General features: G+C 38.0%; 2 protein-coding genes and 1 long non-coding RNA gene across 3 annotated transcripts in view; 2 read left to right on the top strand and 1 right to left on the bottom strand.

Moving 5' to 3' along the window:
* Window positions 1-335: 335 nt before the first annotated feature.
* LOC110060764 (uncharacterized) lies at window positions 336-7421 on the top strand. Its single transcript, XM_089296565.1, has 5 exons — window positions 336-1049; window positions 2005-2334; window positions 2576-2648; window positions 3595-4849; window positions 5472-7421. The coding sequence occupies exons 1-5, from the start codon at window positions 336-338 to the stop codon at window positions 6253-6255; spliced, it is 3156 nt and encodes a 1051-aa protein (XP_089152691.1). The 3' UTR covers window positions 6256-7421.
* On the bottom strand, window positions 833-9242 carry LOC110058611 (uncharacterized). Its single transcript, XR_016209326.1, has 3 exons — window positions 9103-9242; window positions 1606-6211; window positions 833-1037 (listed from the first exon to the last, which is right to left on the bottom strand). It is a non-coding gene; the product is annotated as an uncharacterized LOC110058611 (long non-coding RNA).
* Window positions 9243-9870: 628 nt separating this feature from the next.
* Window positions 9871-18570, top strand: part of LOC149107150 (uncharacterized) — a 114907-nt gene continuing 106207 nt past the window's right edge. The window contains exon 1 of the mRNA XM_089296524.1: window positions 9871-9921. The gene's annotated coding sequence lies outside the window, so the exon portion shown is untranslated. The remainder of the gene's footprint in view (window positions 9922-18570) is intronic.

Below are 18570 nucleotides of genomic sequence, written 5' to 3' on the forward strand. Positions count from 1 at the left end.
ATCATGTCCCCAGGGTGGGGAATTTTGGCATGGCCGCCATCTTGGATAATGGGGAGAGTCTGGAAATGAGACGCCATTTTGGAAAATACCCAGACGGCATTTGGATGAATTTCCCGCGTTCGTCACGAGCGTTCCGCCCGGACAGCTTAAAGACGGCGGTCTGTTCTTTTGTATGGCAGCATGAAAATGTAAAAAACTATGCGCACGCACAAAATGCCAGGCGCGCCTTTTGGCGGGAAATTTGTTAGCGTGACGAATGTTGCAAATAAAATCAAGGGGTTATTTTTAACTTTAAAGCCCATTAATTGTTTTGTTTGGGAAACTTGCGTGGTGAAATGTCTTCACGGAAATGTTACGTTTGTAACAGCAAAACAACTTCCCGTTGGTTCCGTATTTCTGAGGAAATCGTCGAAGATGTACGTAAATGCTTCAACGTCGAAGAAATTGAAAGCCAGGAGGACCTATGTGCTTCGTGTAGACGAAATTTAACTCGGTGGCGTGAATGCCCAACAAACGCCAGCAAATATTTCGTTTCAGTTAATTCAAGAGGACAACCCTGTATTAACAAATCGACAGTAGCTCGGAAAAATCGCAAGACTGCGTTACTGCGAAGCACTTCGCCTTCCCATGAGTTATCGCTTCTTGTGACTTTGCCCGAAGACTTGTTTTTGTTTATCGCTGGGTTTCTCAGCGTGTCAGACGTTTCGAGGCTGCGACAGACTTGCAGCTATGCAAATCAAATTTGCCAGTTCAACATCCTCTGGAAACTCTTGTTAAGACGCGACTTCCCCGAACAGCTGAGTGATCTCGACGAAACAGTTCTTTCCAACTCTTTTCTTTCTTACAAAGTTCTCTTCAAGTCTAAACGCTCGTGGGAAGGTCATCATGCGGCGATTTCCGACCGTGCTAAAGAGCTCGCTTCAAAGGAAATAAAACTTTTGGAGGAAAACCAAGTTGCCCAACATCGCTTAAGCAACCTAAAAGCAAGGCTTCAATCACTCCAGAATGATCAAGATCCAAGAACGCCAGTCACCAAACTACAAGAGCAGGTAAATTAAATTTCATCAGTCTATTGCACGCAGAGCGGCTACAGCATATAAATCACACAACCTTTTAATATTGTACAATTGAACTGAATGATCTTGTAATACCCAAGTCCACAGTTGAGACAGATAAGTTGCTGGGGTAAAAATTGGTTTTATAGGTATTTGTGGATAGGATATGCGTCATCGACTTTGTTGCGGATAGCTACCGTCAAATTATTTCAATTCTTACATATACGTTATCTCAAATTTGTGAGAAACTAAAAGAAGGAAGGCATCTGGCCTTGTTACTCCGTTCATTAGACTCTCCATAGAGGGTAATCTGGGTGTCAAGCTTCTGTTAGAAATGCTTGTTTTAAAAGATATGGACGAAGTTTCACGCGCGGACATTTTGTCTATCAACAAACGAAGTCGAAATGTTATCAAAATAGGCCTTAACTCAAATGTTTGATAAAGAAATCCACGTCACATCCCCAAACTGGGATTCATGAACAGCTTCTGAAGCTTTTATGTACAGAAATGAGAACTTATTGATGGAAACACGGATAATATTGGTTCTTACTGTTTCCTCGGCGGTCCGCACACCACACAACTTCAGTCTTCCCCAACAAAACAAAGAATTACCCCATGGGACAGAATGTACTCGTTTGACATCATACACATGTACAGGAAATGTTGAAAATTCAACAGGAGCTATCTAAAAATGAGTGATACAATCTTAGTGAGAAATCATGCTGATAATGTAAGGAAGAGCAAATCAATAAAGTGAATCTAGGCAGAAGCTACACAATATCTAAACATTGGACTTGGCATTGTGCCATCTGTTGAAAAATATTTTCAGCCAAAAAAAAAAAGCTATGAAACGTTAAGTGAGCAATTCTCACAAACCCAATATAGCTACATGTCTTTATTACATAAAATCATTATGATTGTTAATCCAAAATTTGTTTACCTCCAAAAGGTATTTTTGAGCATTCTCAAAAAGAAGACTGGGCAAAGTCAAGACGGCTTTGTGTATGCCCATCAAGAGAGAGGGAAACCAATGAAGTTACTTAGAGTTAGTCAGCCACAAATAGGTAGCTCAAGTGCATCTGCCAGTACATTGAAAAAGAGAAGCCAGGTCATCGAAAAACTTGCAGAAAATTTGTCATCACCAAGTACATGTACAAGTACAGCAGAAAATGATGTAATTCACCAGACAGCCATTTCTATTCGCCGAAAACAACAACAGTTCATCAATTCATTTAAGCAAGGTGGAGTAAACATCATACAGTCATTCACTTTGAACCAGGTAAAATCTACACTCTCAATGATTAAATTTACATTATGTATAATCAATAATTTATTATATCAATAAAAAAAATAGAATAACAATATGGCACTAGTGCATGAGACAATCAAAAGTTCTGTCAACCAGTTTATAAAATACATCACCTGCAGAATCTAGACAAAAGTCACTGACTTCAAAAGCAAAACTTGTTATACACAAAGGCCATGTCTCTAATAAATTAAAAGCAGCTTTCATTTTTTAGGTTGCAGAACTTAAGACACACATGCCCATGGAAATGTTGAAAATGATTAAAAGAACCTTCAAAGAAGCACTTGGTAAGCATAGTTGTATACAAACAACACACTTTATCTATCTAACATCATTTAAACAGGCATGTACATCATTCATTGCTATTTCAACAATGCCAATACGGAAGTGAGATAAGCAAAGTAACTTTATCTACATTGTACACTACCTAAAAACTATTAGTATAAATCTACCAGTGTTCTATCATGAATGCTGTTCTCTGATTGGCTATGCTACTCACTATATATTCTGTGATAGAGTGAGTAGCATAGCAGTGCACCCTTGTTTCAAAATGACGGCCGCTTCTTGACATTTTTGGAGTGTCTCTGAAGAGGACTTGGATAAAGTTTTGAACAACTAGTAGATTTATACTAAAACAATTAGATTACATGTATTCACTCTCGATTTCTATGTGTGATAGTTGGCTCGGCCTTTGGCCCATTGACTATCATGCGATAGAAATCTCGAGCTCATAATCTAATTGTTTAATATAGGTGCGATGTCAAGGTAAACCTAATGCAGGTAGTGTACAAAACTCATATAAAAAGATAATGACAAGCACAAGTACAGTACAAATAATATGTTTCCTGAAAGTAGAAAAAAAAATGGGCTCTTCCAATATACATGTACTTATGTTTGCTTTAAATCGTTTCACTCCCAGGAGAAATAAGTATATTAAATTATTCTCTTTAACAATTTTACAATGCCATGTAGGCAGGTATAGAGAATTGAAAAAAAGAAAACCAGCCAGGGTATATAGTCTTGACATAACACCAAATTTTCAGGACAAGTTCAGATTTTGGAGTGGAAGGGCTAGAACTGGATATGCACTTTTTCACAGAAACAATAGTTAAGACTTCTTACCAGGGATCCAGTACACTGTCAAGACACCAAACTGACAAATTGCTGTTGATTCTATAAATTCACCTAAGCATATAAACCCTCTCATAGGTCTGCTCTTTCATTAATCTGTAGGATATGACATATTTGGTTCAGAGAGGAAAATTCGCAGCCACTTGAAGTCCATGGAATTTCAATATGAATGTGGAAGTTTTGAAAGTTCTTCTGGGAAGAAAGTGTCCTTTGTTCGAGTGACAAACATCTCTGATGTAATTACCAAAACTGTGGCTGAACTGAATGAAAGTGGTCTCCTTATGAAGAAAAGCAACATTCCTGAAAATGTTTTATGGGCACTTCTCTCCGGTGACAAGGGAGGAAAATCCACCAAATTGTTATTGCAACTTCTCAACTGCAGGGAGCAACACTCGGTTCATACTGCTCGCCTTTTAGCAATTTTTGAAGGGGACAAAGACAATTACGAGTGCATAAAAGAGGTTTTTGGTCCAATCATTGAGGCGACACAAAAAGTCTTGGCTAATGTATCAGAACTGAACTTAAAGGTGGATCTACCAAAATGTGCAAGTACCTGTACCAAAGCAAATGAGAAACAAGTTTCTGAAATCAAAGGGATGCAAAATTGGCCAATGGAGCTCCAGCAACTTATCCAAAATCCCCAGAGTGACCATTGTAGTGAACACTGTTTCTATTGCAAAAAAATAACTGGTTCAACGTGTGAAACATCCACTTTGCAGAGTTCTGATGGTACAAGAATGGAGTGCTGTATTACTAAATGCTGGCTGAGTTTGGGAGGAGACTGGGAATTTATTGCAAGGCTTTTAGGTCTAACAGGTCCAAATGGCACGTACTTCTGCAACTACTGTCATGCCACAATTAAAGATCTCGAGAAGGGCAAGCCACACACACCCTGGATTTTGAATAGTACCTCCAATGGCAATCGCATAAAACAGTTTTCTCCTCGCAGCTTTGAATCAATGTCATCCGATAACGAAGATTTTGTAAATGGTGGTTCAGTCAAAGCTAAAGCAAACCGATGTCATAACTGTGAGTCCAAACCAATCTTCCAAGCATCTGGACCTGTCATTGAGTCTGTGTCATGCATGCCCCTCCATCTATCTCTTGGTCTTGGAAAGCAGGCATTAGAAATTGTTGAAAATGAAGCTCTTGTTTTAGACAAGACCATTAAAGAGGCAGATGGAGAGGCATGCCCAGAACTGGCAGAAGCATTCCAAAGAAGAGAAACCTTGAACCTTGAGTGCCTTCAACAGCATCAGCAGTTGGAAGAAATTAATGAAGCTATTAGTAATGCAGAAGATGTTCTTCAGTCATTCTTAAATGAAACAGCAGCATTCCATCAAAAGGAAGGCAGAAGGTACTAAGGTCACTCCAAATGATATCTGAAAAACAATATGCAGTTTCAAAAATCTATATAGGTTTATAGGGAAGTACAAAGCTTAACTAGAATTTCAAAAAGGAAAATAAAACTAAAAAAACTTTGGTGTTGCAATCGATAGGGCTACATTTGTATTTCCCAGAACAAGAAAACCAGATTTGTTAAAATACCTGTAGGTTGTATAAAGTTCTAAAACAATAAAACTACCTCACACACCTGTAGCTTGGGAGGTTCATATTGCATGCTACATGTATTCAATACCCTTCTTACATCATTTTTGCATGATCTCTGCTTCACAATGAATATTCAGCTCAGGAGTGTACAGGAACCCATTACCTCATCCGCCCAAATATGCCCCACTTAAATACGAGTCTAAAATAAGGTTGCTTCATAAAAGAATTGCATCAAAAAAGGATGTACTAAAACTTTTGTTCCAATCTTTGAACTTCTTAGAAATCATACTCAGAGTATTTTAAGACAGACCTTAAAATCTGGGTCTCTGCTATGAATGATTGTTAAAATAAAATTCTTATGCACTGCATGTGAAAGTCAAACAATGTCTGAATTAAGGACCACAAATATATTTATTTCAACTTAACAGGTTTACAAATCACACAGTGGAGGCAGTGAAGGCTAGGGAAAAGGCAAGGGAACTTAGAAGAACCAGGGATAAGCAGCAGGAAAAAGGTAGACAACATCAGCAACAGTTCAAGGCAGCCCAAGATGAACTGGCACACATCAATCAGAAAATCAACGTCATGAAGGGGCCTTTCCAAACAAAATTTGATAACACTTTGGATGAAATGAACTTGAAGCGTCAGATTTATCACAAGGGCGCTTTGGTTGGCAATGACGTTGCAAAAATTCTACAACCCATTCACATCAAACAAATTGTTCACATCTTCAAGCCAATTGAAATCAAACTCAAACATGGGGAAAAGCAGGTCTTTAGCGACCACAAACTTATGAGCAAAATATCAACTCTGCTCACCAAATTGTCCCAATGTTTCAAACTTTACTCAGCAAGTACTCCTCTGTGCCCTCATGAAGTTGCTATTCTGGGAGCAAGATGTGCTAGCTTTGGCCACTGGTTTCCAATAAACTTCCCTAAAACCAACCTGCTTAGGAAATTCCACATTCTCACATTCCACGTTCCTGAGAAAGCCATCTTAATGGGGACTGTTGGAATGGAAGCGGAGCACTGCTCAGAAAGCATCCACCCAGTGGTCAACAAGCTCGACAGGATGTACGCAACAACACAGAACACCTGTGATCGCCTGGCACTGGTGGCCAAAAGTCAGTGGCTCCAAAGCCAATCTACGATGACCAACTTCAACAAGCCTAGAAAGAGAAACCAGGGCAAGCTAGTTCTTCATGAAGAATAAGAACAATCACAACTGTTTGTAGTGTCAAACTTAATGGCCCATTTTCATCCTTGATGTAACATGGTTGTTTGTTTCTCTTTTGAACTGCGCTACCGCCAAGCATTAAATTCTCTGGTACCTATTTATACACATGGGCGAGGATCTCTCTGTGTGAGAGTTAACCCAACAAAACACATAGTCACTAGCCAAGCTCAAACCTGGATTGCTCAATGCGGAGGCAAGCACACTAAGCATGAGAACACCATGCCACCACAAAGGAAGGAAATGGGCCCTTAATTAAAACTCTTTGACAACAAAATATTATTTAAATAATATGCCACTTTCACATTTCCTATCACAAATTTTGTTGACCCCTGAAAATCTGGCATAACCATTGTCATTGGTTCTTGATGAGAGAGAGAATGAAACCAATACTACAAATATCCAAAATAAATTTCAGGGTACCAAACAAAGTGTATTAATAAAAATGCAAAATTGACAAAAAAAGACAATTTAGATACATGTATTTAACTAGACAACTATAGAGTTTGTTGGGTTTGCTGAGGTTAAAAATATTGTAATTAGGTAATTTACATTTCACCTGAAATTGAACTAAAAGAGAAAATATAGGAGGGAACAAAAGGGCTTCAGGGCAGTTTTTGTCTAGCTGGAGTATGTGTAAACATGTCGATGCAGCGATCAATTTACAGTTGCACCAGATATACATGTTAGGAACAACTTTTCAAAATCACGATTCTTGCATGTGTGATGAGCAGCAAGTTTCATGCTGGAAGGTTTGCCTTTCTGTAGTCTGGAAAGTTTTCAGTTTGAATTGAGGAACTTCTGTGAAGCTTTAAATTATTAAAGTCAATGCTACGCAGATAGAATTCAATTTGTTTGTGGCCATGAGTTACAGATTGCCATTAATTGAGCTAGTACCTACAGTGGGAGGCTTAATTTGGTTTCAGTGAAACCAATTATTACAAAGATGTTGGCTGTATGCCTAAAGATCTGGTAGAGAACATTAATTTTCTACATACCAATGTGGTTGATTTCCATAACAGTGAATTTTGTTAATGTACACTGTATTGTTAACTTGTTAGCAAGTTCATTGCTAATCGATCCATGTGAACAAAAGTAAGAACATCACTCAATGTACAACTGATTAAAAGTACATTATACTAAAATTGTGGTTTAATTTAATGGTACATGTAATGCAGTTGCATATTTTAAATAATTCTTCATTTTTTCATAATGGGTAAAATAAAGTTTTTTTTTTTCAAGAGGGCAGGGTAAAAGATACTGCAATCAGATATTGGTTCTTTACAAAGTCCAGATTTTCCTATCTCTGACCACAGTCAAGGTAACGTGCAGCCGATGTGTTTTTTTGAACAGGACAACAATATCGAGAAAGAGGAAAAACGAAAATTGTTTTTTACCAGCTTAGAGTGGTCTGTGAAGTGAAACACTGTAACCTCTGACTCAGTCACAGTTTTTCACCAAACAGACAGACCCTTAGCCAGTAAATAGCAACTATCATATAGTGTACCACCTGTTTAGCCCCCGAACTATTTCCGTAGAAAACCATAAGAAAAGCAGGCAAAATTTACTATCCTGGCTAACTGTCTGATGCAGAACTGTTTTAGCTGCCAATTTTCTCAGTTGCCAACTTACTTGGAAAGAACAGAAGGTAACCATTCCTCACAAATAAAAAAGTTCACGACTTTATCAGAAGCCAATAACAAAATGGTCAGTGACTAAGTACAAAGTACATGTATATCTGTTCTTGTTCAATCTACCTTTGGATCAAATTTAATTTGCCTTTGTTTTTTAAAATACACAATTCTTAGTGGATATTAAGTAACTTTAAACTGAGCCATGCATGAAGCATCCATCGTTGTCATTGCTGACTGGAACCAAGAAAACACACATCAAGCTGGTTTTAGAAGATATGTCACATGTAAAAAAATATTAATGAACTTAAACAAAAGGTAATTAAGGTACACATTCTGGTCTAATGCAAGGTCTAAAAAGGCACAGAAAAACAAATTTTTCTTTTTTACAAATTGATTTTCTTTTTTTTTGACAGTTTTTTTTCTCTCTCTCTCTCTCTCTCCAGTCTCGCCTTCAGCTCCTCCCTCCTCCGCAACTCTTCCTGAAGTTCACGCTCCTCTTCCTCTGGGGTTCTAAGATAAATTTTACGACCAAATAATCAAATTTAACCAATAAAGTTTGGTTTCAATCAGTAACCTTACGAACCAAAAAATTTAAATGCAGATCAAGTTTGTACCTTTCAACTTCATTTTCGTCGAAAACGACGCCCTTTGGCTTACCGAATTTGGCCGGTCGGCGAAAGTATGGATTTCTTAAGAAGGTGGAAAACACAAATTGTTTACTACTACCAAAAGTTTCATTTATAATCGAAAACAAATTTAAACGATACCTTCGCTTCGGCATCTTCGACGACCGGAAGAGGTTTACCTGGATCAGAAAATAAGAGTGCCCGCGCGGCGCGGCGACAGGAAAGTTCCCGCGCTTTTTGTACACTTCTGCAAAACGGCGTGTATATTAGTTCGTCTAGTTCGAATGGATTCTATTTCTAGAATTCAAAAACTATTACACAAAGAATCTTTAAACACATTGCATTACTTAACGATTGATATATACAGCAATTAGAACAGTAAAGGTAAATCAAAGAAATTATGAAGGATGTTTTCTTCGAGTAAGCTATGCATGCTTTTCCTCAACAATCTCGACATTGATCAATCTTTAAGTGGACCCAGTGGGACTCACGGGGCGTCTGTTCATTCATGTTTTATTTATTTAAATAATACGATTAGTTACCAAAACAGAAATGTCAAAACTCACCTGTGGCAACTGTCTCGATTCTCCGCTATAATATCAAACATTCGGAGGCTTCACCGGCGCCTGTTGTCGACATCGCAAACCTGACCACCTTTCGCGCTAGGCTGTCATCCTTTTCCCCACTACTAAAATAAGCTTTCATTCAAAGAAGGTTTAAATAGGCGTTAACTCCATACCAAAATGTGTTCTTTCACCCGACAGCAGAAATTGGTAGCAAACATCCCTTGTCGAAGAGATCGAGGGCTGTAGTTTGAGTGGTTCCGGTAACGCAGATAGCCAAAGCTTTCTTCGAACGAATCCACACTCGTAGCCATCCTTTCGACTAGAAGGGCCGGATAGCAAGTTTAAAGTCCACGAATGTACTCTGGCTGAGGCAAAACAACTCTGAAACACGAAATCGGCCTGTGGCAACTGATTAGAACTAGAGGTATCATTCACGGCACTAAACCAAAACACTCATCGAACGTACGTCGCTTCTCGCTGAAAAGGCCACTTTGCCGATTGAAAACTTTGCTTTCGGGAGGTAGAAGGAAGATAAAAAACCCTACAGGAACAAAAACCAAAACGATAATACGTTTTGCCCTAAAGAAAACAGTGCCATTAACTAACCTTGTTCGCAAAAGTGACAAAAACAAACACCACGCAAGCCACATGAACGAAGAGATCGAATTTCACATGTTACACATTCCTTCGAAGCCCCCACAATTTTGGTCAGCAGATTTCCTTCAAAATTATCCGCTGTTTACTAGCAACGCGGGCTTCAATTTGATCGAGGGGTCCAGTAATGAAACGCTCGTGTCGTGAGCAATGGCTGATCGAAAGGTGAGTGAAAAGGTGTTTCTTTGCTTTCTAAGCCAAAAATTTTCAATTTTAATGCCCGTAGCTATAGATTTAATATTGATCTTTCAGTCTTCCGGGAATAGACTGTTTTTCTATCGGATTTTGAAGGAAATACTTGTGCAAAACTGACCTGCCCGTTTAAGCGTGATTGCACTGTAGATATAAATTACTTCAAAGAAAGTGCGACGTACGGATTTTTATTCACGATTTGCAAAACTCATTCGTTCGCTCTGCTCACTCGTTCGTTTTCCAAAGTTTTGCAACGAGTGAATAAAAATCTGTACAAGGCACTTTCTATGCTGTAATTTGTTTATTGTATATATAGCGAGAATTAAACATATCCTTTAAAGTGCCACTGAAACGAAATTTTCGTATGTGAGATTTTTGCTTAGTAATAAAGTTTCAACCTTACTTGGAAACACTGCGGACTTTTTTTTCGCATACGGTAAGCGAAAACTGCTTTTTCAGCCGTTCGAAGTTGGCTGGTTAAGCCCAAAATTGGCGGCCATCTTGGCGCGGCCAAAACAGCCTAGTGACGTCACTGGTTGTATTACTCTTATGCTGCGCTGAAAATTTAGAGTGATTATGGGAGAAGAGAATACTGTTCGAAGCCCCCCAAAAAACATCTTAAGGACATCTCAGAGCTGTAAAGCAGATAATCACAGTAGCCTTAGACAAGAAGAGGTGGAGAGTCGATCCTGGGGCTTTTCAGTCTATTTAATTGGATATTTGCAGGATATTTTATGTAAGAAAGCAAACGAGTGGGAGTTCTTAGATCGCAAAATGATCGGGACTCTTGGTGAAATGGCCACCACTCAATTAAACAATACCTACACTCATAAAGTAAAAAAGACATGAAAACAAGAGAAAGCGGCTTTTGAAATTATTATCCGGACTGCTGCTGCACGAATCGCAGCAACAACGCTTCGAGTTTCGAGTCGCTTCGCTTCGAGGAAACCGGACGCTTTGTGAGTTTCACCGCGGACGAGATTGTGTCACAGTGACCTTTAGTCCAGTTGCATCTGTTACATCCTACAAGTTATCAAATCAGCAACAATTTAAGAAACCCTCTTCTTTTATGTGAGGGAGCGAATTTAAACTATAAAGGTAAACTAAGCTGCCATGACCCTACAGGTATGTTTTCAGGAAACGAGAGAAAGCGTGACAATGTCGACGGCGAAAGGTGATATATGCAAATTAGTTCAAATTCTGTTTAATAAACCTTCGAAAGGGGTGTAAACTAGTGACGTTTTAACGAATTGCTTTGAATTTGGATACCATTAAATTAAGATCATAGACATAAGTATGTGCTAAAGAACTCAAAGTAATCCATCGACCGTGAAATATTGCAATTGGGAGATACGTGTAAAAGAGAAGCGAAATTCGCGCTTTGTTTACACTGATACGTATGCGACGATAAAGCAAACCCTGCTGCGGATCACAATTTTCAAAGACACATTTTGTCTACCACAAGAACTCTCACTTATTAGTATCATAAAAAGATGCCCTCTGTGTACAAAGAAGTACTCGACTCAAAGCTTGTGGACCGTTAATAACTTCGTGATTATGCGGATGGCTGATGCGCTTACGGCTTTTACTGCAGTAAAGTTGCCGAGGATATATTCGAACCTTGTGTAATAGAACTTAGATAAACGTGAGAATCCAAATTTCAGAACCAGGCTGAAAGCAGACGACTAAATATCGTGTTTAGGCTTTAGGACGTGATATAAAAGTTGCCACACTCGTCTTCGAAATCTCCAATCGAGTACTCAAAATGTTCGAAAAGTAACTGAGCTGTTCTAATCTGTAGCATTTATTTTGGTGAATCTACACTCTTTGGCGCCCTCCAACGTTCATGATATGTATTTCCTGTCAAGACTGGACAGAAATTACAAGGTAGAAAACTAGCAGGTATCGACAATATGAAAATAGACTTGAATAAATCAAGTGAAAACAAGAGAGAATCTATAGCGCTTCTTGCGTGAATACAACCAGTGACGTCACAAGGTCTTTAAATTCGGTTCCAGAGCCCGGACACAGTTTTGCTCCAAAAAGTCGATTTCAGCGGCTAAAAAAAGCACTTTCCGTTAGGATTTGACAGAAATAAAGTTCACCATTATTTTAAGCACGTTTGAAACTACAAATTGGGGTAATAAAAGAGAGTACGAAAATTTCGTTTCAGTGGCACTTTAAGGTAATTCCTCTGAAACAAAAGTGACAATAGATTTTTGTTCAAACTTTGTCCACTGAATATTTGTCATATGATAACTTCAATTTTGAAGTAAAAAAGGGGGTGCCCATGCTCATTAAGGAGCATTGAGGCATTGAAAATGCCACATTTTGGCATTATTTAATGCTTATTATAAAAACACATTCCCAGTAATTGTAAAATCTTTGTGAGTTCAGACTCAAAAGAACACGCATTAAACTACAGTCAATACATTGTGTCGGACACAAATAAACATTTTAACTTTGATTCAGGCAGAAAGCTAAATCCTTGATTAAAAATTTGAATCAAATTTCTTGACTTGGTTACTGACTGCAAAATAGAAAAGACCACAGTGTATCTGCTTTTTTCTTATTTATTCAGTTTTCAGCAGTAGAAATTAGATCAGTCTTTTCTCATGCAAAGCTTATGATTAGTTGATTACAATGACTGGAAAAACAATTGGGGTGCTCGTTGGTGAGCTAGAGCCATTTTTCAACTGACAGAGCTCAATATCAAGGCAAATCCGTCATGTTTTCAATATGCACGTGCATGAGCGCGTGCTAATGACGCCATAAATTATGCGCAGTATGGATGCGCGATGCAATTGTGAGGAATGACCTTAAATCAGTTTTATTTTTCCCAATACCTGCCATAAACTAATTAACATGCCAGAATGCAAAGCATTCAAGACTGATCTGAATGACTGAGCATAAGAAAAAACAAATCCGCTTTCCAGTCCAGCAACAGGCTACCAAAGATCCTTCACAAGCTTAAATACAATACGGAAGAATTCGTAAATACAAAATGTGGAATGTTTTCGCTTGTCCATAATCACTGTCAAAGACAAATTTGGACTCTGTTGATGTACACTGTTTAAATTTGAATGTTCCTTGAATGTTGATGGCTTCCTGATGCCAAATTTACTTCCTTGGTTTCTTGATTGTCCATTGATTCTGAAGCTGGAGTGCTAGCTATCAAGATGTTGAATATATTCCGCTACTGTTTTTCCGAAAGTGAACTACAACTGGAAGCTGAAGCCATGTTTTCGAAAAGGAAACTTCAAGCGGGTGCTGATTTGAAGACTGCGCTTCTCAGAAGCCATGTGAGTGCTTCGCTCTGATTGGCTAAATGGTTCTACTCTTGATGATGATTGGTTATATTTTCAGTGTTTCCGCCAGAGCGCAGCATTGCGGGAATCCCGCGTTACAATCAGAGATGGCCCCCAGAAAAACGAAACAAGGGCCAATTTGGCCCTTTTCTTTTACAAGACTGTGCAGGCTTAACACAGGCATAAATTATATTTTAAAAGCCATCCCAGGGCTTGAAATTGTGATCGATACGGTCGTCAATGTAACAAGCATTTCATCCTTGGCGACCAAAACTTCTGGTTTAGTTGCCATAATACGGCATAATGGCGACTGCATTTTTCTGTGTTGACAATCAATAACGATTATTTTGTCACACATTATGTCCTAGAAAAATCATATTGAGAGATCTTTGCTTCTAAAACATTCAAGTCAATCTGTCCTTTTGCTTTGCTGTATTGATTCTCTCATATCGGAAAACTTCCAAATGGCTGCCCGTGTTTGAAATCGCTGTATAATGCATTGCAAACCTATGATCATTGCCTACGTCATGTAGGCCTAAGGATTGTTCTCTTGTAATGCACAGATCCTTCATATTAGTATCCGATTCAAAAGAAACTTTATTGAGTAGAAACCCTTCAAAAAGCACTTACTATTAAATTTTATCATAGATCCTAATAAGCTGCTTTATTTTCCTTGGTACCCTGATGCATTTTTCCCTTCTGTAGCTTTCAATTTAGTGGCCCCTTTCCTAAAAAATTGGCCCCTAAAAAAGATCTTCAGGGGCCACTTTGACCCTCAAGTGAAATTTTCTGGCTGAAACACTGTATTTTGCATATGTGAAGAATGCTGTATGCGAAGCTGATTGGACGTATCGCATTTTTCACACATGAAAATATAGCACATGTAGAATTCTATTTGCAAGGGTTATTGCCTAAAATTCTTGCTATATATACAATAAAAATGTTTATTGAGTCTTTGGTATGTCATTTATTGCTTTCTTCTTGTGTGCAACAAGGACTGAAGGGTATATGACTGCCTTCCCTTGCCCCAGGGTCGGGGATTTTGATATTTTTGACAATTATTTTTTGCCTGGGGGTGGGGATTTTGATAATATTTTTTAGAAAATGTCAAAATCCCCACCTTATGCCTGACCCCCCTTCCCCCGACTTGACATTGATAGGTGCATTACATGTATTCCATATGTATTCAGCAAGACCTTTGATTTAGACCTTCTTGCAATTGGCACTCTCTTAACCATTAGTTGAGTTTTCTTGATGCCTATTCCTTACCATTTTGAACTCTTTAAATATGTTTTGGTTCTACTGTAAGTACAGAATTTTGCCATCTAGAAAAAAACCAAGACAGATGAAGCCGATCAAAACATTTCTTCCCCCAATCTCCTAGAATAGGCAAAGGATCAGAACACAGTAGGTACCAAAGAAATCTCTGGGGAGTGAGAAAGAGGTAATTTCTCAGTATTTTGAAAGGGTCACTTGCCTACTGTACCCTGCAAGGGAGTTCATATGTACCCTGAGCTACCCCTTCATAAAGTTAACAGGGTTAACAGTGAAAAGTTTAACAAACTTCCGTTAACTAAAGGTCTTTTAGTATGTCATCATAGTGTGTCCAGCTGACGAAAATATTGACATCTGAAGGATTTGTTTTCGATCAGGAACTAGCATTTCACTTACTTGAAAGACATTTCCCAATATTCTAACCCCAATAGTACTCCATCCTACAGACTTCGCACTAGGAACTGGCTGCTAGCAGTCTGAGGGTGTCAATGGGGTATAGCCCTAGTCAGTAAACAGCTAAATATAAGCCATTTAGTCAGTAAACTGTTCAAAATAATGTCAGTCAGTAAACAGTAAAAACGGAGATTAGTCTGGCAGTTAATTTGCATGATTTTATGATTTTTATGAGCTTTGGATGACCTTTGTTTGCAAAGTAAGTCATGACTGCGACAAAGTCAGTTTTGGAATTATTGAAAATGAGGTAATATTCCTCAAACACTGTCCTTCAATCAGGAAGATCTGGTGACCCAAGGGGGAGACTGCTAAATTATCAGAGAGATTTGGCCAAGAGGATTTAATCACTGATAAATTACTGCCTAAAATTGTAGTTTACTAAGTGCATTGCTACCAGTTACTACAGTTTGCTACTAACAGGCATATTTCAGTCGATGAAGTGATGGACTGAACTGATCCAAGCTGATTCATTGGTGAAATCACTAATAAAATTATCAACGAAGTGTAACAAAGACTAATTCAGCCACATATCATGAAAGGTGCCTAGAATATTAGCAACTAGTAATGGACAAGTACATTGAAATAATACATCAATAGGGATAGACGAAGGTGCAAGTAACAAAATGCTTTTTTTTTGTACAAGAGAAAAGGGAAGTTTTGGGGGCTCCCCAGCTGAGCTGGTTACAGACCCAAGTAAGAGCAATCTCCATGAAATCATTGAAGCCAAGAATATCATTGTTATGGATGGTGAGACCCTGAAAGATTGCCTTATAGTATCAATATGCAAAATGTTTGATACTGGTTTAAAAGTAAACACGAGTCATATTTACTTCAGTTTATGAAGTGCAATGTACAACAACTACTCTTTGTTGTGAACGGACTTGGAATGTCCTGGCTATAAATTGGAATTAACTGAGAATTTTTAATGAGCAAATTGCCTTGGACATAGAATGGTGGAAGGAGATGCTAAAGAATATTGAACAATTTATGATATATATATCATAATTATATGAACTGGCTTACCTAATGCTTAGAGATGGCCTTACAAGACGTGATAATTGCTAAAGCCAGAATAAATAATTTATATCAAAGTTCCAATAAGTTTGTCCAGCATTTAATATCAGAGAATTCAGCTACTTCTAGTTTTTCTCTGGTAATGTTGAGTGAATATTTCAAAATAGTTCAAAACATTTGGGAATCTATAAGATCATACAATGTAGGAAATTCTCAATGAGGTCAAATTCAATTGTACGTTTATGTTATTAGCAAATTATACACCAGACCATGTGTCCTTCTATGTTACACCCTGTGCCAGAAAATAGAACATGAAGCCACATAATGCACAATTTCAGTACGGTGGAAATCACCAAATATTTAATTGCCACTGATGAACAATATCATGTATTCTGTTTACATTCACTACCAAATGACAAATTAAACATTACGTGTCAGGAATTATTAGATAACTAATTTTTCTGCCAGTTTACAAGCAAATAGCTCACTATCCAGGGTTGATTAACAACTCTACACAACCTTAGTGGAGTTACACCATCAAATATATGCCATCCATTTATTCTCCTAATAGCCATTTCAGCTTGTATTCTTACATTTACAGTTCTGGTTCATGGTTGAAAAACAGTCTTCCTTAGAAAATTAGTAAAATTATCGTCAACTCTGGTTTACTTGGTCGCATAGAAGGGATGAAGATTATAACCTTCTTGCTTGCCAGTAAATGCTGTCAATCAAATCCCTGACATTGGGGAAATTCCTACAAGGCCTTAAGAGTGCCTGCCTGTAAAAATCAGACAAATTCTTAATTTCGCGGCAAGGGTCGAAAATTCGATTTCACTCATATTCTTATGGTAGATAGGCTAGGGCATGACAAAAACTACTGGATAGTTTTTTTGGCAAAATATCCTTTTATTTCAAAGAAATATGCAAATTACCAACTTCCGTCAAAATCGTCATTTGACGCACCATTTTATTAAGCAAGTTTGAGAGCCTCGCATGCAAAACCACATCATTCTTCCGTCTTTAAAACACTCAAATATTTTTGTGCAATGTTTAAATGTGTACTGGGTTGGTTTTAGGGAATGTTGCGTTGTCTTTTTGGGTGCAAAATAATCAAATTTCGAAGACATGTATTTCATTCACTTAAAAGTACTTCGTGAACATAATTGCGAAACGTTCAAATGGATTAAGCTTCTGGTGGTTGAATTGCAGAAGGATGATCTACAGATTCCTGTAAAAATTTCTTTGGGCAAATGATTGTGAGCGACGCGAGAGCTTTTCAAAGTACGTCAAAAATGCAAATATTTGACCATCCGTCGTCAATTTACGGGTTAGACGTATATTTTAGCATGCGCCACATGACTTGACCTATAATAAGTTGAAATAGACACAGAGCTGATAATTTCGAAATGTTCTAACCTTATTTGTTGCAAAAGGCAGGTCCAAAGCAGATTTGACGTGTTTCTAGTCGATCTCTCACCATTCGTCGCATATAAAGCAGAAGTTTGCTTTTGTTTACACAAGGTTAACGTCGCCAACTGTCAACCTGTTATCGGTCGAATACCATGAATATGTGACCATCTTTCTGCGCATATGAACATCACTGCATCTAAGTCAAAAACGGCTGAGTCATTTGTAGATAGTTGCTTGCTTTGCACTACGCCAAAATAATACGTTTGATCGATTGCTGACCATTGCTGATAAGCGTGTCGGCACAGCACAATCTTACAGCCGTTATTTGTTCGTCACGCAATGCTGTCACGGCATATGCTGCACATTTTGATCCATTTTGTATAGAGCACTCTCAGGATAAATGAAACAGTTTAATCGTTGTTCATCTGTTTGTTCATATATATAATAATATGTGTATATTTATATAATCGTATTCTATAGTGTACGTGGCCTCGGTCCAAATCACGTTTGTTGTACATTTTGACGTTTCAGACAACAGCTGATAAAGCTAGTGCCTGTACTCACTAGAATTTTAAAAAAAATCGCCATGAAACAAATTATAGATCAATGAAGCAAGAACTAGCTGAAATAAAAATAGGAAATCACAACGTGTCTAATTCACGAGAAAAACAGACTAAATTTAATTAGTAATTACGTGAGTAAATAGCCCTGGCCATGCCATTTTATTTGGTGTATTTTGTTTGCCTAGTGGCGAGGCATTGGTATGTTTGTAACAGAAAATAGAGGACTGTTTTCAATACAGTCCAAAATTATTGTCAGTAAAATATTGTAAATAAAACACATATTCACCGGTTACCTCCGCGACCACCATTTGGTCGTTCCGATAAGGGTTTCATTATTGTCTCATTATTGTCATTATTGTCATTATTCGGCGGCCAACCAAAATTTAAACACTTTGTTTTGGAAAGGGCGATGGCAGATAACAGTCTGAAATTGAAGGTGCATGACGAGTGATAATTCAAATACACGTCTATCATGATTGTCTTGAATTGACTCCATGTTCACCAAGAAATTTATAACCCGATAGTGAAAAATTAAATATTCAAGGTACACCAACCTCTATTTAAGCGGCTAGCCCCATTAAGCGGTCACCACCCATAAT

Source organism: Orbicella faveolata, unplaced genomic scaffold (assembly GCF_042242905.1).
Source record: "Orbicella faveolata isolate gen_17 unplaced genomic scaffold, um_ofav_v1 contig_27, whole genome shotgun sequence".
Lineage (NCBI taxonomy): Eukaryota > Metazoa > Cnidaria > Anthozoa > Scleractinia > Merulinidae > Orbicella > Orbicella faveolata.

Bases quoted from the DNA above. Each gene is read 5' to 3' on its own strand.
- LOC110060764 (XM_089296565.1), top strand. From the start codon at position 336: ATGTCTTCACGGAAATGTTACGTTTGTAACAGCAAAACAACTTCCCGT. The intron at 1,050-2,004 runs GTAAATTAAATT...TACCTCCAAAAG, and splicing joins TCACCAAACTACAAGAGCAG to GTATTTTTGAGCATTCTCAA. The intron at 2,649-3,594 runs GTAAGCATAGTT...ATTAATCTGTAG, and splicing joins AACCTTCAAAGAAGCACTTG to GATATGACATATTTGGTTCA.